The 25930-nt window shown below is 40.4% G+C and overlaps 1 protein-coding gene and 1 pseudogene across 1 annotated transcript; one reads left to right on the top strand and one right to left on the bottom strand.

Annotated features, from left to right (window-relative positions):
* The first annotated feature begins 6374 nt into the window (after window positions 1–6374).
* On the top strand, window positions 6375–11319 carry LOC101113750 (large ribosomal subunit protein uL18-like). The gene is made up of 2 exons (XM_060413655.1): window positions 6375–6443; window positions 10457–11319. The coding sequence occupies exons 1-2, from the start codon at window positions 6375–6377 to the stop codon at window positions 11264–11266; spliced, it is 879 nt and encodes a 292-aa protein (XP_060269638.1). The 3' UTR covers window positions 11267–11319.
* Window positions 11320–23246: 11927 nt separating this feature from the next.
* LOC101114009 (large ribosomal subunit protein uL23-like) lies at window positions 23247–25569 on the bottom strand (annotated as a pseudogene).
* Window positions 25570–25930: the final 361 nt, after the last annotated feature.

A 25930-nucleotide genomic window follows, 5' to 3' on the forward strand; every position in this document is an offset into this window, starting at 1 on the left:
TCACTCTCTGCCTCATTTCCATTGGTCCAAGATGTCTATGGCTTCCACAGAGAGCTAATCCAATAAGCCAATCCATGCAAATGTACAAAAAGGCTTAGAATAGAACCTCCCTGGTCCTCCCAAAATAAAGAACGCATAGTTCCTTCAAGACTAAAAATATCCAAAACTAAAAAGAAAAATTATAAATATGTAAAATTCCCCCGCCTTATTTTTCAACTGATTTATCATGAACATCTTCCCACATCAATCAATTTTATGCAGCAACTTTTTTAATGTTTCAAAATGCAGTTATGCTTCCCTGTCTTCCCACTGTTGAACATTTAGTTTCTCTCCAGTTTTCTTCACCGTAATGAACATTTTATATCTAAACCTATACGTACAGAGTATGGTTTCTATACCAAAAGGGATGCAGCCTGGTGAACAGGGAAGAAGCCCTCTAGAAGGCCTTTTATGCAGCTTTATTTTCTGGGTATGATTGGGTTCAACCTTCCTTCCAACACTATTTCTGTCCTTGGCTTGCAATAATCACCCTGAAAGCTATTAGTTGGGGACAGACTTGGGGAAAGGCTTTGTTGTTGTTGCTATTCTTTGCAGCCCCATGAACTTCAGCACACTGGGTTTCCCTGTCCTTCACTATCTCCTGGAGTATGCTAAAACTCATGTCCATTGATTCAGTGATGCCATCCAACCATCTCACCCTGTCGCCCCTTTCTCCACCTGCCCTCAATCTTTCCCAGCATGAGGGTCTTTTCCAATGAGTCAGCTCTTCACATCAGGTGGCCAGAGTAGTGGAACTTCAGCTTCAGCATCAGTGCTTCCAATGAATATTCAGTGTTCATTTACTTTAGGATTGACTGGTTTGATCTCCTTGCCATCCAAGGGACTTCAAGGGCCTTCTCCAAAACCACAGTTCAAAAGCATCACTTCTTCAGTGCTCAGCCTTCTTTACGGTCCAACTCTCACATCCGTACATGATTACTGGAAAAACCACAGCTTTGACTCTATAGACCTTTGTCGGCAAAGTGATGTCTCTGCTTTTTAATATGCTTTTTAGTTTTGTCATCACTTTTCTTCCAACAAGCAGCATCTTTTAATTTCATGGCTGCAGTCACCACCTGCAGTGATTTTGCAGCCCAAGAAAATAAAATCTGCCACTGTTTCCATTTTTTTCCCCATCAAAATTGCCATGAAGTGATGGGACTAAATGCCATAATCTTCATTTTTTGAATGTTGAGCGTTAAGCCATCTTTTTCACTCTCTTCTTTAACCTTCAGAAAGGGCTTGGGAGCTGATAAACCTTGACATTCATATCTAAAAAGTCGCTGTTACTGTATACATTTTTATCAGTTTGGATACAAGTTGATGAGTGAGTGAAAGTTGCTTAGTCATGTCCGACTCTTTGCGACCCCATGGACTATACAGTCCATGGAATTCTCCAGGCCAGAATACTGGAGTGGGTAGCCTTTCCCTTCTCCAGGGGATCTTCCCAACCCAGGGATCAAACCCAGATCTCCTGCACTGCAGGCAGATTCTTTACCAGCTGAGCCACAAAGGAAGCCCAGAGTTGATGAAATTTAACCAAAATCTTCATGGACAATTCATAAGAATTCTGGGCAACCAGAAAGGCGATTGAGTTTCTATAGTAAATTTGGAATTTGTGGGCCCAGCCACTGATCTGAGCCTTGGTTTGGCTGCTTCTCTTCCCTTATTTCTGTGACTCTTAAAATCAGCTTCAGGGCTTCCCTGGGGCCTCAGTGGTAAAGAATCCCCCTGCCAATGCAGGACACATGGGTTCAATCCCTGATCCAGGAAGATACCACATGTCAGAGAGCAACTAGGCCCATGCGCCTCAACTACTGAGCCTGTGTTTTAGAGCCTGGGAGCCGCAACTGCTGAGCCCCCATGCTGAAACTACTGAAGCCTGCGCAGGAGAGACATAGAGCCCATGCTCCACCACAAGGGAAGCCACTGCAACGAGAAACCCATGCACCGCAAGTGAAGAGTAGCCCCTGCTCGCCACAACTAGAGAAAGCCCCCAAGCAACAGCAAAGATTCAGCACAGTCCAAAATAAAATGATTAAAAAGAAAGTGAAGGAAAATCAGCTTCAGAAGGTCAAGCAAGGCAGTGATTGTCCCTCTTTTCTAACCTCATGTTGGAATATAGGTGTGATGATGATGATAAGGATGATAGTAATGGCAACATAAGTAGACTCTGGCTAACGCATTTGCTCCACTGGCAAGATCTTCCTGAAACAATACTACAGAGTAGAAGAACAGGATAATCAGAACAGGAGTCATTTCATCTCACAGGAAATATGGGAGCTTAGCGCTCTGCCCATCTGCCTGCAGTGAGACCCTGCTATGTGTTCCTTCTGCTATTCCTAGTTCCATGAAGGGCAGACTTTACAATTCTTTGACGATTACAAGAGCAAGACACTTGAAGATTAAACTAGAATTGAGGCAAAGGTTCATAAATCTCCTTTTAGCCACAAGAAGACTGAAGACTTTGCCTCCAAAATCCCGGGGATAAGGGACTGGTGTGCTATCCATCACCTTGATGTGCTCAACATTCAGTTATAGAAAGGAGCTCAGTTTTAATGGAATGCTAGGAAAAGCATCTGGAGACGATCAGGTACTGCTTTAAGATATCACAGAAACTGTGTATATTCTGTCTCAGAAAGATAGAGGATCTTTTCTTGCGACCAGAATTAGAGATCTTTTCTGCAAAAGTCACCCAAAGGGCGTCTATATACCACATCAGAGGCAATTTGCAAGATTCTCAGCTTTTCCCACCTCACATATCTTCCATTTTGACCTTGGTCTTCTCATAAAGCAGAAGGCTTGACTAAAATGTGAGTCCCTGTTATTCAAATCCACTTTCATTTAAAGAGGCAAAGACATTTATGAATGGGAGGCACCTTTAGATTTGGGGATACTACAGCAATCCCTATGATGTGTAGTTCAAGGGTCACCAAGAAGACTGCTCTGTCTCCCACCAGATACACCCATTGCTTGCATTAAAGAACTTTTTCCCCATTGAGTCTCAAGGCCTTTCTGGCTTCCAAAGTCCCCAGTTATCTTTGGAAAGGGTGGCACAATAAGCTAACAGTTTAGAAGGATTCATTTTACTATCATGTTCATTTTATTCCATATCTCTAAAAATTAATGTAATAGTTTTTCTAATTAAAGCCTACCTAGAACTCCAATATATAAAACTACAGTGACTCTGGCTGAAGCTGGATGGAAGCCTGAGGCTTACCTACTTGACTTTCTCTTCAATCTGATGAAATCCAGAAAAACAATAGTCAATTTCATATTTTTAATGAAGTTTAAATTAAACATGTGCAAGTCCCCATAGTAACACTGAAGAACCTTAGAGTTCCTCAATATACAGTTTGGATAATTAAATACTGGGCAACTAGGTATTATGTGCTCCTCCGCATAATGCTATAGGAAGGATATAGGACCACTATGAAGTACCTCTATATGAAGACAACAACAAAAGTGAATTTAATCAGGCCTCTAGTTGTAAAGTATCTGTTAGTGGGAAATAGGGAGATAGAGAAACAACTTAAATTTCACCATGTGGAAAAAAATAGCTCGCCAAATACAGAATGAGGGAAATCCTATAGGACGAATAACCTGATTTGTCCAACAAATAAATAATCTGGAAAGGGAAACTATTATACTAGATCTTTAAAGATTTACAACAATAACTAAAGACAACCCAATTTAAAAATGGACAAAGGGCTTGCAAAGACCTTTCTCCAAATAAGATATACAAGTGGCCTAGAAGCACAAGTCATTAGTTACTAGGGAAATGAAAATCAAACCCACAATGAGATACCACTTCACACCCTCTAGGAAGGCTATAGTTTTGGTGTTTTTTTAAGGTAGAAAATAGCAAGTGTTGGCAAGATGTGGAGAAACTTGTACTCTCATACATTGCTGGTGGAAATGTAAAATGGTGCAGTATTGTGGAACCAGTTTGGCAGTTCTTCAAAAAGTTAACCATAAATTTGCTTTGACCCAGCAATTCTTCTGGGTATATGCTCAAAAGAATTGAAAACTGGTACTCAAACAAATACATGCACAAACATGTTTACAGCAGCATTGTTCAAAATAGCTAAAGATGAAAACATCCCAAATGCCCAACAATAAATGAATGGACAAACAAATTGTGGTATATATGCACAATGAAATATTATTTGGCCATAAAAAGGAACAAAGTACTGATACACAGCACAACATGGATGAATCTTGAAAACATTATGCTCAGGGAGAATAAAGCCACACACAAAAGGTCATATGCTGTATGATTCCATTTTACGGAATATTCAGGACTGGTAGATCCATAGTAATAGAAAGCAGACTGGTGGTTGCCACATGCTGGTGGGAGGCAGGAAAGGAGAGCCACTGTTTAAGGGGGTTCTAGGGATAATGAAATGTTTTAGAACTAGATAGACGTGGTGGTTGCACAGGATTGTGACTGCACAGGTTTGTGATTGTGATTTGTTCACTTTAAAATGATTAATCTGGGGCATGTTCCCCATGATCCAGTGGGCTAAGACTATGTTCCCAATACAAGGGGCCTGGGTTTGATCTCTGGTCTGGGAACTAGATCCCATATGTGGCACTTAAGAGTTTACATGCCACAACTTAAGATCCCTCACGCTGCAACTAAGACCCAATGCAGCCAAATAAGTAAATTTAAAAATCAATATTAAAAAAAGTAAAATGATTAATATTATGTTATATTTTACCTCAATAAAGACAGATCCTTTTTAAACACTTGGGAAATATATACCAACCAGCTGCAACATATAGACATTGTTTTGATCCAAAGTCAAACAAATTAATTATAAAAATATATTTTTGAGGAAATTGGTGAACCTTAAACATGAATTGAGTGTTAGATAATATTAAGGAATTATTATTAATTTGTTTGTGAATTAAAAGTATATCGATTGTGTCTTTAGAAATTCCTTCTTAGGCAGAGATTCGTTCTAAAGGTGAAATATGATGTCCGGGATGTGCTTTAAAATACTCCCCCCAAAAAATGTTAAAAAGGGGAATAGTTGAAATAAGACTGGCAAAATTCTGACAACTGATGGGACTAAGTAATGGGGACATAGGTGCTATTGCTATTTTCATGTATATTTGAGATCTTCTATAATGAAACACTTTTTAATTTGGTATAGAAACCATAGATTTATTTAATACCATTTATGGTCTTGAGCACCAAAGAATTGATGCTTTTGAACTGTGGTGATGGAGAAGACTCTTGAGAGTCCCTTGGACTGCAGTCCATTCTAAAGGAGATCAGTCCTGGGATTTCTTTGGAAGGAATGATGCTAAAGCTGCAACTCCAGTACTTTGGCCACCTCATGCGAAGAGTTGACTCATTGGAAAAGACTCTGATGCTAGGAGGGATTGGGAGCAGGAGGAGAAGGGGACGACAGAGGATGAGACGGCTGGACGGCATCACTGACTTGATGGACGTGAGTCTGAGTGAACTCTGGGAGTTGGTGATGGACAGGGAGGCCTGGTGTGCTGCGATTCATGGGGTCGCAAAGAGTCGGACACGACTGAGCAACTGAACTGAACTGGTGGTCTTTCAAAATGGACTTAGGATTGGTGCTTGGAAGGTGTTTGGCAAACATGGGACGAGAAAGATGTAGTAAAAGCAACAGGTAGAGAAGAGAAAAACTGAAAAAGAATACTAATGGGTGCCATATGTAAAATAGTTAACCAACAGGACTTTGCTGTATGGCTTAGGAAACTCAGACAGGGGCTCTGTATCAATCTAGAGGGGTGGGATGGGGAGGGAGATGAGAGGGAAGTTTAAAAGGGAGAGGATATATGTATACCTATGGCTGACTCATGTCGAGGTTTGAGAGAAAACAAAACTCTGTAAAGCAATTATTCTTCAATTAAAATAAATAAATAAATAAAACACATACAATTTAAAAAAAAAGGTTACTAATGGAGGTATACTAACCCATATACTAACCTTACAACTTTGCAGGGGCTAGGTCCTTTAGGAGGAAAAAGAAAACTGCCTCCTAAGTTGCATACCACAGCCTCACTCTGGCTGCACATGGGGCCTGGACATGGTGTAAAGGATGCTAGGTGTGTCCCTTCCAAGGGCAGAAGAAGCAACATCCTCAGCCTGATTATCAGTGACCAAGATTTATTGGCATCACCCATGCATAAAGTACTGTGGCTATCAATAGCTCCAAGTTAAATCTCTGCCTTAAACAGCATCTTGCCAATAGTTGTCATCACATCCAAGTAGCCCTTACAGAACTTAGTAACCCGGAGGTGGAGGAGACCTGAGAAATCACAGATCTCTCCTAATCTGGTGAATCACAATGGATCTTGGCAGTGTTGAGTGCACTGGTATACTACCAGCTGACAGGTATACATCTGTTGCTAGCTATGTAAGTCTCTAGTTGTTGACTTCAAACACCTTATTTGTAGAATGAGTATTTGAATGGTTTCTCTTGTCCCTTTTATCTCTATAAAGCATTCACTTCATTCATTCAATGAATATCTATTTTATGAATAAACACAGAATCTCTAGAAAATTTTCCTTCATCAAAGCTATTGTCCTCTAAACTTCACGAGTTGAGAGTTAATCAGACAAGGCTTCTCTTCTAAACAGGAAAAGTGCAGCAAATATCTTTATCCATATTCATGGTGCCTCATAGGTAGGTTCCTACTACTAAAGAAGGAAATATCTGTATTTTGCAGTCACTGAAGGGCAAGAAGTTCTTCCTGAATTTGTTTCCTTTCCTTTTATTTAAAAAAATCTTGACATTCTACCACCCAGAGAAACCTCTTTACATTTTTCTAGATGTCTTTTCAGGCATCATTTATAGTGGTTACGTAGTATGCTTTTGTATGGATTCATTATAGTTTACGTAACAATTCTTTACTTAGGTTGTTCCTATTATAAAAATATTGGGAGGAACATCCTTGTGCTCACATCCTTGTTTCATTGTTCAAGAAAAGCCTAGAATGGAATTTCTGGGTCAAAGGAAATGCACATTTAAAGTTTTTATAAAAGTGTTTAAGTGCTCTCCAGAAAGACTGTAGCAATATTCCCACTAGCACTATATGAACATGTCTATGTCACTCTATCCTTCCCAATGTGAGTGTTAGCATTCACTTTAGTCTTTGCCAATCAATGCTTCCTGGCATTTTACAGGGTCTTCTATAGTGGTGTGTTTGCATGTCTATACCTGCGAGGTGCTATAATGCTGTTATAAGTTTAGCCAGAGGTGGCACCTTCTTTCCTCCACTTCTGAGGGAAAAGGAATCTATCCCAAGAATTTGAACCTGCTAGTTCTCAGAGCAACAGTCAGAGTCTGCAGGCTGACACAGCTTCTTCTCTTCTTTGTCCTACTGATAAAGTGAACTATATCCCACTCTAACGCCATGCTCCCTGCTCCAGGAATATTCATCCAGATTCCCTATTTAATCACAAGCAACTAAAAGTTAATTCATCACAGCCCTTGTTTAGACTATATAAAATAAAGCCGTCTTGCACGCCCATTCTGCAAACGAACAACTGACTTTTTGGTATAACGTGAGCTTTACTAAAGCAACCATGACTGACAGAGCAGATACAGTTTGGTTTGGATTCCTTTCCATTATGATTTCCTGCTAGCCCCCTTACTCATGTTAGCCAAACACAGAGAAAACACCACACCATAGGCAATTCTGTCCATTTTTATTTCTTTAAAGGTTAGTTTTTTTTAATTTAAATTTATTTATTTTAATTGAAGGCTAATTACTTTACAATATCGTATTGGGTTTACCATACATCAACGTGAATCCACCATGGGTGTACACGTGTCCCCCATCCTGAACCCCCTCCCAACTCCCTCCCCATACCATCCCTCTGGGTCATCCCAGTGCACAGCCCCGAGCATCCTGTATCATGCGTCGAACCTGGGCTGGAGATTCGTTTCTTATATGATATTATACATGTTTCAGTGCCATTCTCCCAAATCATCCCACCCTCTCCCTCTCCCACAGAGTCCAAAAGACTGTTCTATACATCTGTGTCTCTTTTGCTGTCTCATTAAAGGTTAGTTTTAATAGGCGTTGGCAAGGGCCTGTCAAATCACTAGGGACTTTTTTTCTAGAAAATTAAATATGTAACTGATTTATTCTTCTGGCCAATCTTTCCTTCCATATCCCCACCTTCATGACATAATTTCAGTCATGAGGTTATAAAAACATGTGGAGAAAGGTTATGAGAATCAGTAAGGTTTAGAGTATGCTGTCTGCCAGCCTAAACTGCCTTTATGAATGCGTACAAATTCTTATTCCCGTTTTCACTGCAGAGAATAGGCTGTTATATATTGGTCTCGGCTGCATCAGCTCTCTATCTTCCAGGCCTCTTTCCCTCTGCACAAGCCTCTCTCAAATAAACCACTGGTCCAGGTAGTGTTTCTAGCCAATGCACTGATAGAAGAAATGAGGGTGTTTTATTCCCTCTGAAGAGGATACGATATGAAAGGCAGTCCTTTTAGAAGGGTCACAGAGGGCTATGGATTTCTGCTGGTTGTAAATCAAGCTGTTGATAAAAAACAATGTGCTTTCCGGGAAAGAGTGATTTGAAGTGGCCCTGACCCAGGACATGGTGAATATACAGCACATGAAACAAGATGTGATGGTCACCTAGGCTACAGCCGGTGGCTCTAGTCACTTTCAAAAGTTGTACATTAAAGACACTAGGGAGTACTTAAAATTATAATCTTTTAGAAGAAGTACTTTTGCTGGGTGCAAAGGGCAGCTGTTGGAATCCATGGCTATCAGAGGGCTCCCCTCCCACTTCATTTTGAATTCACTCACACCCTCTCTTCCCCAAAAAAGGAAGGACCAGATGGTTTAGGGTAGTGTTACCCAACTTTTTGGAACACATGCCTTATTGAGATAAATATAAAAATCACACACATACTCCCACTTAGAAATCATTACCTTCTACGTACCCCCACCAGCCTGGGAGGTTTTACCTAGTTTTACTTGTAGTTGTTTTCATTATGGAAATAATAAGGCAGTGTTCTTATTTGCCTTCAAATATTGAAAATGACCTTTCAAACTATACCATTCTTCCCATGGTCATCCTATAGAATCAAGAAATACCATATTCCTAATACTTACCAGACTAGACCTCTTTCTCACACCATTCCTGTGATTAAGATCCTAGCCAAAGGCACTCTTTAGTCTTTGACACTGCAGTGTGAGTCTGCATCACTCTGTTGCTTCTCGGGAGACACGTGCAGATTAAGGCTATCTCTAACGGGATGGAGATAATCCTTAATTAAGGCTTCTGATTGGAGGACAAACATTCAAAGTTGGCTCTCAAAACTCCCAGACCCAGCAGAATCCAGAATTCACACAAACCCACTGAATCAGCTTCTCCAAGGGGGTGGTCTTGGAATCTTTATTATTGGAAAGTTTCTTCAGGAGCCTCTGACTCATGTCCAGATTTATAACGAATCATTCAACACTGCAGAAGACATTTGTCTTTCTTGGTTACTCCAAAACTTTTTTTTTTTAAACATTCGCATCATATTTGAATAGTTCTATATATTGTGAATTCCATGTTCCCACTAAAAAGTCTAAATAAACCATTTTCCTAGATTCCGTTGCTGCTATTTGTGGGCATGTGACAGGTTCTATCTTTCAAATGCACCGGTGTGAGTTTGATTCAGAAAGAGCTGCCTAAGGCCGGGCACTGAAAGGACATTTTTGCTTCCGCAAGTGTCCTCCTGGGATTGTCAGAGGCGCTGCAGCTTGCGGATTATGGGAGAAGCCATGCCGTTCTAAGGTCTGTGATGGCAGCAGTTCCCTCACCAGGCACATTCAGCAGTGTGGTTCCAAATATTATTTCTAGGAGGTCAGTCTAGAGTACTGATTCTCAGTCTTGATTATGCATTAGAATCACTTGACATTTTTTATAAAAAAAAAATAACCCCTGGATTCTACTCTAGACAGTCTGATATATGGTACAGGGTATAATATGAGCATTAGCTCCCAGGTGATTAAATGTGCAGCCAAGTTTAAGAACCTCTGACCTTAAGCCTCTGCCTCTTTTTTTCCTTCCAACAAAGATTTAATAAATACCTTCTCAATTAAAATAGCTAAAATGCATTCTACAGTCTACAGCTAAGAAGCCTAACCAGTAGAAATTCCTAAGATCCCTTCCAATTCTAAAAATATAAAATTTTATGGTGTTCTGTCTTTTTAAGTTGTTTGGAAGAATACCAGGACAATTCAATGGAGAAAAATAGCCTCTTCAACAAATGGTGCTGAGACAACTGAATAGTCACATTCAAACGAATGAAGCTGGAACCCTACCTCACATCATATACAAAGACTGACTCAGAGTGAACCAAGGACCTAAACGTGAGAACTAAGAGTATAAAACTCTTAGAAGAGTGACTACTATGATCGGAAACGATTGGTAATCCAAGATAAAAATAAGTACAACACACCTAAATACAGAATGATAGTTCGTGTAACAAACAGAGATATCATTTGCCAGATTGCTTATGCCCGTAGAGAAGGAGATACGATAGTCTGTGCAGCTCATGCTCACGAACTCCCAAAATACGGTGTGAAGGTTGGCCTGACAAACTATGCTGCCGCATATTGTACTGGCCTGCTGCTGGCCCGCAGGCTTCTTAATAGGTTTGGTATGGACAAAATTTATGAAGGCCAAGTCGAGGTGACTGGTGATGAATACAATGTGGAAAGCATTGGTGGTCAACCTGGTGCCTTCACCTGTTACTTGGATGCAGGACTTGCCAGAACTACTACCGGGAATAAAGTTTTGGGGGCCCTAAAGGGATCTGTCGATGGAGGCTTGTCTATCCCTCACAGTACCAAACGGTCCCCTGGTTATGATTCAGAAAGCAAAGAATTCAGTGCTGAGGTACACCGAAAGCACATCATGGGGCAAAACGTTGCAGATTACATGGGTTACCTGATTGAAAAAGATGAAGATGCCTACAAGAAACAGTTCTCTCAGTACATAAACAACGTAACTCCAGACATGATGGAGGAGATGTATAAGAAAGCTCATGCTGCAATACGAGAGAATCCAGTGTATGAGAAGAAGCCTAAGAAAGAAGTTAAAAAGAAGAGGTGGAACCGTCCCAAAATGTCACTTGCCCAGAAGAAAGATCGGGTAGCTCAGAAGAAGGCAAGCTTCCTTAGAGCTCAGGAACGAGCTGCTGAGAGTTAAACCAAACCACAATTTTCTATCAAGATTTTTCAGATAATACAATAATAAACTTATTGAACAAGCAAAAAAAAAAAAAACTCTTAGAAGAAAAAATAGATAATCTTTTTTTTAGTTGAAGTATAGTTTATAATGTTGTGCTAGTTTGAATATACAGCAAGTTGATTCAGTTATATATATATTTTTCAGATTATCATCTATCGTAGGTTATATAAGATATTGAATATTTTTCCTTGTATTAGACAGTAAATCTTTATTGCTTACTTATTTTATATATAGTAGTGTGCTTCTGTTAATCCCATATTCCTAATTTATCCCTCCCCACCTCCCTTTCCCCTTTGGCAAGTTTGTTTTCTGTCTGCAAGTCTATTTCCGTTTTGTAGATAACTTCATTGGTACCATTTTTTAGATTTCACATATAAGTGACATAATATTTGTCTTTTTTTGTTTGACTTACTTCATTTAGTATGATACTCTGTAGGGGTCATCCCTGTTGCTCAAAATGGCAAAATTTTATTTACTCTTTTTTATTCCTGAGTAACATTATATTGTGTGATTTATATGCATATATATGCTACATCTTCTTTACCCATTCATCTGTTGATGGACACTTAGGTTGCTTCTGTGTCTTGGCTATGGTAAATAGTGCAGCTATGAATATTGGGGCACGTATATCTTTTCAAATCAGAGTTTTTTTCTTTTCCAGATATATGTCTAGGAGTGGCATTGCTGGATTGTGTGGTTCTATTTTTAGTTTTTAAAGGCGCCTCCATAACCTTCCATGGTGGCTGCACCAATTTACATTTCCACTAACAATGTAAAAGGGTTCCTGTTTCTCCACACCCTCTCCAGCATTTATTATTTGTAGACTTTTGATGATAGTGTGAGGTTATACCTCATTGTGGTTTTAATTTGTATTTCTCTAACAATTAGTGATGTTGGACATTTTTTCATGTGCCTGTTGGCCATCTGTATGTCTTCTTTGGAGAAATGTCTGTTTAGGTCTTCCACTCATTTTTTGTATTGGGTTGTTTGGTGTTTTGATACTGAGTTGTATGAGCTGTTTGTATATTTTGGAAATTAACCCCTTGTCTTTCCCACTGTTTGCAAATATTTTCTCCCATTCTGTAGGTTGTCTTTTTGTTTGTTGATGACTTCTTTTGCTATGCAAAAACTTTTAAGTTTGATTAGGTCCCATTTCTTTTGCTTTTATTTCTTTGGTTTTAAGAGACTGATTTAACGTAATGTTGTTGTGGTTTATGTTAGAGAATGTTTTGCCTATGCTTTCTTCTAGGAATTTTATGACATCATGTTTTATATTTAGGTCATTAAACCATTTTGAGTTTACTTTTGTATATGGTGAGGGGATGTTTTACCTTCATTAATTTACATGAGGCTGTCCAGCTTTCCCAGCACCACTTACTGAGAAAACTGTCTTTTCTCCATTGTCTATTCTTGCCTCTTTCATCAAAGATTAACTGACCATAAGTGTATGGGGTTTATTTCTGTGACTCCTAAAGTAGATGGAAATCTTCATTACCTTGGATTTGTCACTGATTTCTTTCATATGACACCAAAAACAAAATAAATAAGAGAAAAAAACAGATAGATGGGATATCATCAAAATTTAAAACTTGTGTGTCTTAATAAAGGACATCACCAAGGGAGTAAAAAGACAACTGACAAAATGGAAAAAAGTTTTTGCAAATCAGATATCTGATAAATAAGTTGTCCCTAGATATATACTCTTACAAAAAAACAAACAAAAAGAACTCTTGCAATTCAGTAATAAAAATCAAATAACCTAATTAAAAATGAGTAAAGGATCTGAATAGACATTTCTCCAAAGAATATATAAAAATGGCCAATAGCACATAAGAGAATGTTTAATATCATAAGTCATTCAGTTCAGTTCAGTTCACTCAGTCATGTCCAACTCTTTGCAACCCCATGAGTCACAGCACACCAGGCCTCCCTGTCCATCACCAACTCCTGGAGTTCATTCAAACTCATGTCCATCAATGGTGATGCCATCCAGCCATCTCATCCTCTGTCGTGCCCTTCTCCTCCTGCCCCCAGTCTCTCCCAGTCTCAGAGTCTTTTCTAATGGGTCAACTCTTTGCATGAGGTAGCCAAAGTATTGGAGTTTCAGCTTCAACATCAGTCCTTCCAATGAACACCCAGGACTGATCTCCTTTAGAATGGACTGGTTGGATCTCCTTGCAGTCCAACGGACTCTCAAGAGTCTTCTCCAACACCACAGTTCAAAAGCATCAATTCTTTGGCACTCAGCTTTCTTCACAGAATCATTAGGGAAATGCAAATAAAAATCACAGTGAGATACCAGTTTATACCCACTGGGATGAACATTTGAAAAATGGAAAATAACAAGTTTGGGTAAGAATGTGAAAAAATTGAAACCCTCTTACACTACTGGTGGGTCTGTGGTGCAGTTCCTCAAAATGTTAAACATACTGCTACCATCTGACCCAGCAATTCCACTCCTAAGTACATACCCAAGAGGAATGAAAACATATAGCCATATCAAAACTTGTACATGAATGGTCATAGCAGCATTATTCACAGTAGGCAAAAAGTGGAAACAACGTAAATGTTCATCAGTGAATAAATACAAAGTGATTGACATACAATAGAATATTATTCAACAACAACAAAGTGAAGTGCTGATACACGCCACAGCATGGGTGAAGCTGGAAAACATTATGGTGACTAAAAGAAGCCGGTCTCCAAGAAAACCACATATCATATGATTTCACATTTATGTGAAATATCCAGAATAGGCAAATCTATAAAGAGAGAAAGTGGTTTCCGAGGACTGGGAGGGTTGAGAGAAAATGAGATACGGCTGCTAATGGGTATGGGGTTTCTTTTTTGGGATAACAAAGGTGTTCTAAAATTTATTGTAGTCATAACTGCACAAGTTTGTAAATATACCAAAAAGCACTGAACTGTACACTTTGAAGATATGCTATGGGAATTGTATCTCAATTAGGCTGTTATTTAAAAAAAAAAAAGCCTTTTATGGAGGGATTTCAAAACCTGGCCTCTGTCAGAGAAAATGTTGGAGAAGAGTGATGGAAAATTACTCAGTAGTCAGATCCTTCTTTGCCCGTTAGTAAAGTGCACTGACTGCAGAAAGGCATGGTCTCCAAAACAATAGGGGACCCCAAAATACATGATAGCAAAAAGAAAACTTTCATTTCTGTTCAAATGAAAATACTTTTTGAGAAGAACTTGGGGAAATAGTTGTATATGACTTATCAACCTCTTTCTTGTAGTGAGAAGGTCAAAGGAGAGAAGCAGCTGTTCTGATGCCCTCAGGTGGGTGGAAAGACGTGGATGGATGCTGAAGCCAGGCAGAAAACCTGATCTGAGCCAACACAGAGACAATGAGGCTGGGAGGGTAGGACCAAAGCAGAAAGCTGGTACAGAATCCCTATAGAGAATGGGAGGCCTTCCCTGGTGGTCCAGTGGTTAACTCCTGACAATGCAGGGCTCCCAGGTTGGATCACTGGTCTAGGAGGACCACATGCCACGGGGAAGTTAAGCCCACAGGTCTTAGCACCTGAGCCCACGTTCCTAGAGCTCATGTTCCACGATGAGAGAAACCACTGAAATAAGAAGCCTATGCATGGCAACTACAGAATAGCCCCACTCCCCACAACTGGAGAAAGCCCACATGCAGCAACAAAGACCCATCACAGTCAAAAAGAAAATAAAAAGAAAGAAAATGGAAAACATAAGAAATGTTTGAGAGCTTTGCATCACTGAACTGTTAATAGAAGTTACCTCTGAGGAGTGGTTCTGAGTAGAAGTTATTGTAGCTTTCTTCCTTATAATTAAAATTTTTTACAATGAACATGCATTTGTTCATTGTAAATACGTGTAAATACTTTGTGATTAACAACATAAGAAAGAAATGGTTTGCTTTAATAAGTGTGAGCATGACTATTTAAATGAGAAAAAGATCAGGAAGAGAACCACAAGTAAAAGGAGGAGGAAACTGGAGAGAAAAGGAGCAAAGGGCAGTGGACAAAACTCACCATCAAAATGGCATTGGGACGGGGAGGCAAATACATTATTAATTCAAGCTTTTGAAAAACTAGTTGCTGAAGTGTTTCTGTAGCACAGGATAACTAATAAAGCCTGCGCCCATGATTTTGTACTTGCCTATTTCAGTGATTTTCTCAAGGTCAAATAATTAAAGGTCATCTAGAATTTTAGGAAAAGAAACTTGTAATAAGTAGGTTGGAATGTTGAAAGCCAGGCTAATATTTTAGTTTCTTCTGTAGACAATGAGGATTTCCTGATGAATTTTGAGCAAGTGAAATTGTATGTGGTGGTGATATATATCGATGGTTCCCAAACCTGGCTATGCATCAAAAATCACAGAGTTAGCTTGAAAGAATATAGAGATCCTTGGGGCCTATCATATTTCTTACTGAATACATTTGGGCTAAGGTCCAAGAATCTATATTTATAAACCTCATGTATTTCTGATGGTCTATCATATTTAAGAGTGGATGGAAATACAGGATAGATTCAATTCAGTTCAGTTCAGTCTCTCACTCGTGTCTGACTCTTTGCGACCCCATGGACTGCAGCACACCAGGCTTCTCTGCCCATCACCAGCTCCTGGGGTTTACTCAAACTCATGTCCATTGAGTCAGTGATGCCATCTAGCCATCTCATCCTCTGTTGTCTCCTTCTCCTCCCACCTTCAATCTTTCCCAGCATTAGGATCTTTTCCAATGAGTCAGTTCTTCACATCACTTGGCCAAAGTATTGGAGTTTCAGCCTCAGCATCAATCCTTCCAATGAATATTCAGGACTGATTTCTTTAGGATGGACTGGTTGGATCTCCCTGCAGTCCAAGGGACCCTCAAGAGTCTTCTCAAACACCACAGTACAAAAGCATCAATTCTTCCACGCTCAGCTTTCTTTATAGTCCAACTCTCACATTCATACATGACTACTGGAAAAACTGTAGCCTTGATTAGATAGACCTTAGTTGGCAAAGTAATGTCTCTGCTTTTTAATATGCTGTCTAGTTTGGTCATAACTTTTCTTCCAAGGAGTAAGTGTCTTTTAATTTCATGGCTGCAGTCACCTTCTACAGTGATTTTGGAGCCTCCAAAAACAAAGTCTGTCACTGTTTCCCCATCTATTTGCCATGAAGTGATGGGACTGGATACCATGATCTCAGTTTTCTGAATGTTGAGCTTTAAACCAACTTTTTCACTCTCTCCTTTCACTTTCATCAAGAGGCTCTTCAGTTCTTCTTAGCTTTCTGCCATAAGGGTGGTGTCATCTGCATATCTGAGATTATTGATATTTCTCCCAGCAATCTTGATTCCAGCTTGTGCTTCTTCCAGCCCAGCATTTCTCATGATGTACTGTGCATATAAGTTAAATAAGCAGAGTGACAACATACAGCCTTGATGTACTCCTTTCCCTATTTGGAACTAGTCTGTTGCTCCATGTTCAGTTCTAACTGTTGCCTCCTGACCTGCATACAGATTTCTCAAGAGGCAGGTCAGATGGTCTGGTATTCCCATCTCTTTCAGAATTTTCCACAGTTTGTGGTGATCCACACAGTTAAAGGCTTTGGCATAGTCAATAAAGCAGAAATAGATTTTTTCTGGAACTCTCTTGCTTTTCAATGATCCAGCGGATGTTGGCAATTTGATCTCTGGTTCTTCTGCCTTTTCTGAATCCAGCTTGAACATCAGGAAGTTCATGGTTCACATATTGTTGAAGCCTGGCTTGGAGAATTTTGAGCATTACTTTACTAGCGTGTGAGATGAGTGCAATTGTGTGGTAGTTTGAACATTCTTTGACATTGCCTTTCTTTGGGATTGGAATGAAAACTGACCTTTCCAGTCCTGTGGCCACTGATGAGTTTTTCAAATTTGCTGGCATATTGAGTGTAGCACTTTCACAGCATCATCTTTTAGGATTTGAAATAACTCAACTGGAATTCCATCACCTCCACTAGCTTTGTTCATAGTGATGCTTCCTAAGACCCACTTGACTTCACATTCCAGGTGTCTGGCTCTAGGTGAGTGATCATAGGATAGATTAGGGTGCAGGAAATAATGCAAACAGGGAGACAGATAGGAGGTTTCTGGAAAAGTTCTGATACAGAATACTGGAGCACTGAACTGGAATATGATAGGAAAAAAAATCAATATGACCATAATTGGGGTCTTCCCAGGTTGCACAGAGGTAAAAACATCCTCCTGCAAATGCAGGAAACAGAAAAGACATGGGTTAAATTTCAAGATAGGGAAGATCTCTGGAGAAGGAAGTGGCAACCCACTCCAGTATTCTTGCCTGGAAAAGTCCACAGACAGAGGAGCCTGGCGGGCTACAGTCCATGGGGTCGCAAAGAACACACACGAAGGTGGAATCCATATGGTTTAGTGAGTGCTGGACTGTACATCCCATGAGGTAAATATCAGCCTGTTTTACTGACTGCGATGTATTTCAGAACCTTACAGAGTGTACCTGATATAGTAAGGGGTCAATAATATTGATATTAACTGAATGAGTGAGTGAAAAAGAGAACATCAAAATGGATTCAAGTAAGGAAATGGCAACCCACTCCAGTGTTCTTGCCTGGAGAATCCCAGGGACGGGGGAGCCTGGTGGGCTGCCGTCTATGGGGTCACACAGAGTCGGACACGACTGAAGTGACTTAGCAGCAGCAGCAACACTAGTGGTTACAGACATTTAGAAAAGCTGGTTTCAGGAAAAATAATGGGGCAGACTTTCCACAGTTGAGTCAGAACGGTGAGATATTCAATGCTTTAGAATGATGGGGCCACTTGTGCCTACAACACGCTAGAGCGCTGTGACTAGGATAGTATCAGGAAGAAGAATGCTGAAGAATATTTTCGCTGTCCAAAGCCTCTAGATAACTGTCTACAATATTGGGCTCTGTGAGACATTCAACTGTGTCATCAGGTCTTGCTGTGTTCTCTTACTCCAGGTGGTCCCTGCTGGCTGGACCCTGACCATTCTCTCCGAAACAGTTTTTGTGCTTTCAATATACCTCTCTCTGTTCCTGGCCACCCTGGACATCAGCTTCCAGGCTGGGGCCCCACTACACTTTCTTCATTCTCCCCAAAAAGAGAGTAAAAAAAAAAGCATGTAACTGCTTTGAAAAAGAAATGGGACATTTCCATGCTCCTTATAAGAGGAATAAAGACCTAAACTAGACCTTTGGTCCATTTCCATTTAGGGTGAAGCATACATGGGTATCACTCCAGTGCTCTTGCCTGGAAAATCCCATGGACGGAGGAGGCTGGTAGGCTGCAGTCCATGGGGTCGCTAAGAGTCAGATACGACTGAGCGGCTTCACTTTCATTTTTCACTTTCATGCATTGGAGAGGGAGATGGCAACCCACTCCAGTGTTCTTGCCTGGAGAATCCCAGGGACGGGGGAGCCTGGTGGGCTGCCGTCTATGGGGTCACACAGAGTCGGACACGACTGAAGCAACTTAGCAGCAGCAGCAGCAGCGTACAAGGTTATGATTATAGATCAAATAGAATGTCATCTTTCCTATGGAATCTTTTGTTTGTTCAGTCACTCAGTCATGTCCAACTCTTTATGACCCAATGGACGGCATTACGCTAGGCTTCCCTGTCCGGCACCATCTCCCAGAGCTTGCTCAAACTCATATCCATTGAGTCAGTGATGCCATCCAATCATCTCATCCTCTGTCATCCCCTTCTCCTCCTGCCTTCAATCTTTCTCAACATCAGGGTCTTTTCTAATGAGTCAGCTCTTCACATCAGGTGGTCAAAGTATTGGAGCTTCAACCTCAGCATCAGTCTTTCCAATGCAAATCAAAGGATTGATTTCCTTTAGGATTGACTGGTTGGATCTCCTTGCAGTTCAAGGGACTCTCAAGAGTCTTCTCCAACACCACAGTTCAAAACCATCAATTCTTCAGCATTCAGCCTTCTTCATGGTCCAACTCTCACATCCATGGAACCTTAGGAATTGCTTTAAAAATATTTTAATAAGTTAAAAATAAAAGCACCACCCTGCCACCCAGGTATCATATTACATTGAAATTAGCTGTGAGCAAGTTCTTTCACTTTAAATAAGATTGATTTTGCTAAATGATGAACACCATCCCTTCTAACATTCTTTGATCTAGTGAATGTATCCCTTTGTTTCTGATCCCTCTCTCCTGAAGTGGAAGAGAGGTTGAGATGGGGTATATGGACGTACAAACACTGGGGAGAAACACAGGAGTGACACAGGAGGTCAAATAGTCCAGGCAGGCTGGAGTGGCTTACCTGAAAAGAGTCTTCATAGCCATGGACAACTGATGAAGCCAAAGTCTGCAGGAGCCAAAGTCTACAAATGAACGAAGGTCAGGGGGTTTGGGTATGTGATGGCCACGAGTAGTGGAGTCAGTACAAAATGAGAAGTGGTATGGGGAAATTCCAAGCAGATAGGCTTTGGCCTGAACTCCTATCCCCTGTTTTTGTAGGTGGTCATTGCCACTAAAGGGGGCCAGGATGGAACAGGGCTTTCTGAGGTCTAATCTTGGCTGCCTTGGCTGCATCCAAGGATTTATTGAGTACTTAGAGGTTGATGAAGAGTAATTGCAGTTTGGGACTGTGAATTTAAAATCATTATATCTAGGCTCAAATACATCTTTATTAATCAAAATAGGAACCATTACAATGAACACATTTTTGCCAGTGAGAAATGTTTGTTTATTCTGTAGCATAAAAAAAATCCATGTTTCGGGATTCAATGAACCCTTAAAAGGTATGTTCTGCCTCCTGATGGTTGTGAAAGCATTTTCCCTGAAAAAAGTTGTAGAGATACTTGAAGAAGTGGTAGTTGGTTGGTGAGAAGTCAGGTGAATATGGCAGATGAGGCAAAACTTCATAGTCCAGTTTGTTCGACTTTCGAAGTGTTGGTTTTTTAATGTGGTCAGACATTGTCGTGGAGAGGAACTGGGCCCATTCTGTTGACCAATGCAGGCTGCAGTTGTTGCATTTTTTGGGTGCATCTCATCAATTTGCTGAGCATACTTTCTCAGATGTAAAGATTTTGCCAGGATTCAGAAAGCTGTAGTGGAACAGGCTGGCAGCAGCCTGCCAAACAGGGACCATGACCACTTCTGGGTGCAAGTTTGGCTTTGGGAAGTGCTTTGGAGCTTCTTATCAGTCCAACAACTGAGCTGTCAAATAAAATCCACTTTTCGTCGCATGTCACAATCTGATCAAGAAATGGTTTGTTGTTGTTGCATAGAATAAGAGAAGATGACATTTGAAAACGACAAGTTTTAAATTTGCAGTCAGTTCATAAGGCACCCACTTCTTGAGCTTTTTCACCTTTCAAATGCCGAATGACCGTAGAATGATTGACACTGAGTTCTTTAGCAACTTCTCTTGCGGTCAAGAGCGTCACTTCAGATGATCCTCTCAACTGGTCCTTGTCAGCTTGGATGCCCAGCCACTGTGCTCCTCCTCTTCAAGGCTCTCGCCCGCTCTGCAGAACTCCTTGAACCACCACTGTACCATATGTTCATTAGCAGTTCCTGGGCCAGGGGCATTGCTGATGTTGCAGTTTGTCTCCACTGTTTTATGTCCCATTTTGAATCTGAATAAGAAAATCACTCGAATTTGCTTTTTGTCTAACATTATTTCCCTAGTCTAAAATACATATAAAATAAACAGAAAGTAATGTCATTAGCAAGAAACGTAAAATGAGAAATGCACATTAAAAGGATGTATAACATAGCCACATTTATTTAAGAATGTATTCCAATACCAAACAGCAAGGTTCAACAACATAAAACCACAATTACTTTTGCACCAACCTTATACTCTGCTCTCTGATTTCCCTTCCCCAGCTCCCATCCCCAGAGAAGCAACATTCTGCCAGACTGATGGACTTGGAGACATTCTCCCATTGTCTCCACTAGCTGTTTCTGAATAAAGGATCTACATTTCTAGTTATCAAAGGGAACAATGGGTAATGCCATTTAGAGAAAGGGAGACGGTAACGTGTGTTTGTGAAACCAAGGAGCCAGGCACCATTCTGTCAGGAGTGCAAATTTCTGGGTCTTCACAGAGGTGAGGGTGTCAGGAGGTACAGGATGTCACATTGTACTCTGCCCTTTCCATTCTCCAGCTGTGGAGAGCACTGTCACTTAGGAAGATGAGTCTTCATTATAAGGATTGTTTGCCTATTTCTTTTTTTTTAATTTTAGTTTTTTACTTTACAATACTGTATTGGTTTTGCCATACATTGACATGAATCCACCACAGGTGTACATGAGTTCCCAACCCTGTAACCCCCTCCCATCACCCTCCCCATATCATCTCTCTGGGTCATCCCAGTGCACCAGCCCCAAGCATCCTGTATCCTGTATTGAACCTAGACTAGCGATTCGTTTCTTACATGATAGTACACATGTTTCAATGCCATTCTCTCAAATCATCCCACCCTCTCCCTCTCCCACAGAGTCCATAAGTCTGTTCTTTACATCTGTGTCTCTTTTGCTGTCTCGCATACAGGGTTATCATTACCATCTTTCTAAATTCCATATATATGCGTTAATATACTGCATTGATGTTTTTCTTTCTGGCTTACTTCAGTCTGTATAATCGGCTCCAGTTTCATCCACCTCATTAGAACTGATTCAAATGTATTCTTTTTGATGGCTGAATAATACTCCGTTGTGTATATGTACCACAGCTTTCTTATCCATTCATCTGCTGATGGACATCTAGGTTGCTTCCATGTCCTGGCTATTATAAACAGTGTTGCAATGAACATTGGGGTACACGTGTCTCTTTCAATTCTGGTTTCCTCAGTGTGTATGCCCAGCAGTGGGATTGCTGGGTCATAAGGCAGTTCTATTTGTAGTTTTTTAAGGAATCTCCACACTGTTCTCCATAGTGGCTGTACTAGTTTGCATTCCCACCAACAGTGTAAGAGGCTTCCCTTTTCTCCACACCCTCTCCAGCATTTATTGCTTGTAGACTTTTGGATCGCAGCCATTTGTTTGCCTATTTCAAACTATTTTTTCCCTCTTGGCTCTGATTTCTCATTCTTTGACTTTTAAAATCAACTTTAAAGAACACTTTTTGAAAAGTCAGGCTGTTGTTAACTTTTTACTATTACAAACATGATCATGACAAACAGCTTTATATATACATCTTTGTATATTTGTTCAATTATTTCCTGAGGATAAATTCCTAGAAGTAAAATTGCTGAATCAAAAGAAGTGGATGCTTGGGAGGAATTTAGTATAATTTGCTAAATTACCCTTCAGAAATATAACAATGTACATGTCATCAACAGAGTATGACATCCTTTTTCTGTATGCAACAAACATTTTCAAATCTTTGCTAATCTGAAGGTTAAAAATCTGTCTCCTTCTTGAATTAATTTCATTTTCAGCTACCAAAGATTTTTTTTTGTTACTTATGTTTATTTGCTACTTTAATTTCTTCTTTTTGTGAGTTTCCTTTTTATGTTCTTTGTCTATTTTTCTTTCACAACATTTAGCTTTATCTTATTTATTAAGTTCAGTCATGTCTGACTCTTTACGATCCCATTGACTATAGCCCGCCAGGCTCCTCTGTCCATGGGATTCTCCAGGAAAGAATACTGGAATGGGTTGCCAATTCCTTCTCCAGGGTATCTTCCTGATCCAGGGATAGAACATGGGTCTTCCACATTGCAAGCAGATTCTTTACCATCTGAGCCACCAGGGAAGCCTTTATTTACTAATAAGAGGTCTTTATCTGTTAAGACTATTAACTGTACACCATTGCAAGTGTTCCTCCAGTTTGTCCTCTCTCTCTCTCTCCCTCTCTCTCTCTCTCTCTCTCTCTCTCTCTCTCTCTCTCTCTCTCTCTCTTTTGTTTTCTAATTTTCCCCCTGGTCTCTGATTAACAACATTCTCTCTTGTTCCATCCAGGTTATCAAATCTGGCTTGGAAAAAACCAACCCAGAAAATCACAGATCTCATAATGGAGTTTCATTATTTGCCGATTCATTTCCTACTGCCACTTCTCCAGGATCTTCTCTCTCGCTCTGAAAAATATAAGGTCACATCATCAAGCGTCATGGTTATCAGAATAGTCCATAGCACTTCACGGTCCCACCAGCCTCAGCCCAGCAGTGCCCAGTGTCCTGGAAGCTCCCTGGACCTTCCTTGCCCCTTGGCCTTCCATTCTGCCAGACCTTTGTCCTTTGTGAGTTTTTTTTTTTAAACATAGTGAAAACTTTTACATTTAGAATTAGTCAGCTGGACTCAGTTTAGATGATCCCAGTTTTGTTGGCAACATTCAAAGCATCATAGTCAGGAGTCAGTTGAACCTATGCCTTCTCCTCTCCATCAGACCTGATCAGGGTGTTGTCCTTAGCCATGTCAATGTCACAGAGCTTCTTCACAGCCTGTTTAGTTTGGTGCTTGTTGGCCTTGACAGCCACAGTGAACACCAGTGTGTTTCTGACTCTGTGGTGAGCAGGAACTTGATGATGGCATAGCGGTCAAGCTTCTTTCTCCTAGGGGCATTCTTCAGAGGATGTTTGGGCTGCCTCCTGAGCCACAGTGTTTTGAGCCATCGGAAGGTGGGTGACGTCTGGATCTTCCTTTTTTGTTTCTGGCTGTGGACACCTTTCAACACTGCTTTCTTGGTCTCAGGGCCTTTGCTTTGGCTCCAGCTTTGGGAGAGTCAGGGGCTTCCTTCTTTATAATTTGGTGCCATCTTTGTGAAAAGTCCTGTCCTTTGTGTTTATCATTGTTTTGGGCCTTCACTTTGCTTTGTCTTTCTTGATCATACAAAATTTTTCTATTATTATTATTATTATTATCATTTGTGGCACTGTTGGGCAGCTTTTGGGATCTTAGTTCCCTGACCAGTGATCGAAACTTCACCCTGGCAGTGAAAGCACCAAGTCCTAACCACTGGAACACCGGGGAATTCCCAAAATTTTATTATTTTTGTTTAGACAAATCTATCTGATACTTGCCTTTAGAAGAAAAATTTCTGAAAGAAGCCAGAGGGGAAAAAACCACCTTAATTATAGGGAACAAAGATATGAATTACATCAGACTTCTCTTTAGAAACCATGCAAGCAAGAAGAGATTAGAGTGAAATATTTAGTGTTGAACAAAAAAAGCTACCAAACTAGATAGCTGTATCCAGTTAAATTATCTTTCAAAAGTGAAGGAGAAATAAAGACTTTTTCAGGCAAATAAAAGCAAAGGAACTTGTCACTAGTCATCCTGCCCTTATGAGAAATGGTAAAAGAGACTCTTCCAAGAGAAGAATGTATAGATCATACATCTGCTGCTGCTGCTGCTAAGTCACTTCAGTCGTGTCTGACTCTGTGCGACCCCATAGACGTCTAGCAGCCCACCAGGCTCCCCCGTCCCTGGGATTCTCCAGGCGAGAACACTGGAGTGGGTTGCCATTTCCTTCTCCAATGCATGAAAGTGAAACGTGAAAGTGAAGTCGCTCAGCCATGTCCGACTCTTAGCAACTTCATGGACCACAGCCTACCAGGCTCCTCCATCCATGGGATTTTCCAGGCAAGAGTACTGGAGTGGGGTGCCATTGCCTTCTCCAGATCATATATCTAGACCTGTAGAAAATACATATTAGAAACTCAGTCGCCATCTGAAGAAAGAAGAATATTAGAGAAAAGAAACTACTGAAAGTAAAATAAAACTTTATATTTTTGTTGTTCTTAATTGATCTAATAGATAACTGCTTGTCCAAAAATAACAATAGCAATAATGTATTGGTTGATTATAGCTTATGAATAAGTGAAAAGAATGACAGCAATGTTATAAGGGATAAGAGGGGAAATTGGGAATCCTCTGTTATAAGGTACATATCCAACCTATGAAGCAGTATAAATAGACTTACATTAGTTGTAAAGAAGTATAATCAATGGGCCAAGAGAAAATGGAATAGTATGAAATGCTCAATTAAAAACAGAGAAGGCAGGATGGGAGGAAGCAGGTCTATGTGAGGTCACTTCACTTCCTGCGTGCAGGGTGGCTTCCTGCGCCTCCCACCCTTATTCTCTTGTGTGAATAAGAGAAGACTGCCACCCTTGGGTGTCTCACGCAGGCCCCTGGAAGGGTCTGTGCCAGTTGGCTCTGCCTTACCACTGCAGTCATTCCACCTGGCTGAAATCGACATCTGATGACATGAAGAAGCAGATCTACAAACTGGCCAAGAAAGGCCTGCCTCAGAGTGATCCTGAGATGCTCACATGGCATTGTTCTGTGACAGGCAATAAAATCTTGAGAATTCTAAAGTTCAAAGGACTTCCTCCTCATCTTCCTGAGGATCTCTAAGCATTGAATTAAGAAACTTGTTGCTGTTCGAGAGTATCTTCAGAAGAATAGAAAAGATAAAGATGCTAAATTCCTTTTGATTCTGATTGAGAACTGCATTCACAGGTTTCCGCAATATTGTAAGACCAAAACAGTCCTTCCCTCACCCCGCCCCCAACCAATTTGGAAATACTAGTCATCCACAGCCCCTGCTCTGGTTGCACAAATTTGTCTATGTACTCAAGCAATAAAATTGTTGTTTAACTAGGGAAAAAAAAACCAGACAAGGCAGAAAAAGAGGGGA

This window comes from Ovis aries, chromosome 3 (assembly GCF_016772045.2).
Source record: "Ovis aries strain OAR_USU_Benz2616 breed Rambouillet chromosome 3, ARS-UI_Ramb_v3.0, whole genome shotgun sequence".
NCBI classification, from domain to species: Eukaryota; Metazoa; Chordata; class Mammalia; order Artiodactyla; family Bovidae; genus Ovis; species Ovis aries.

Excerpts from the sequence above, each read along its gene's own strand:
- LOC101113750 (XM_060413655.1), top strand. The coding sequence starts at position 6,375 with ATGGATCTTGGCAGTGTTGAGTGCACTGGTATACTACCAGCTGACAGG. Across the intron at positions 6,444-10,456 it reads ATACATCTGTTGCTAGCTAT|AGTGACTACTATGATCGGAA; the intron begins GTAAGTCTCTAG and ends AACTCTTAGAAG.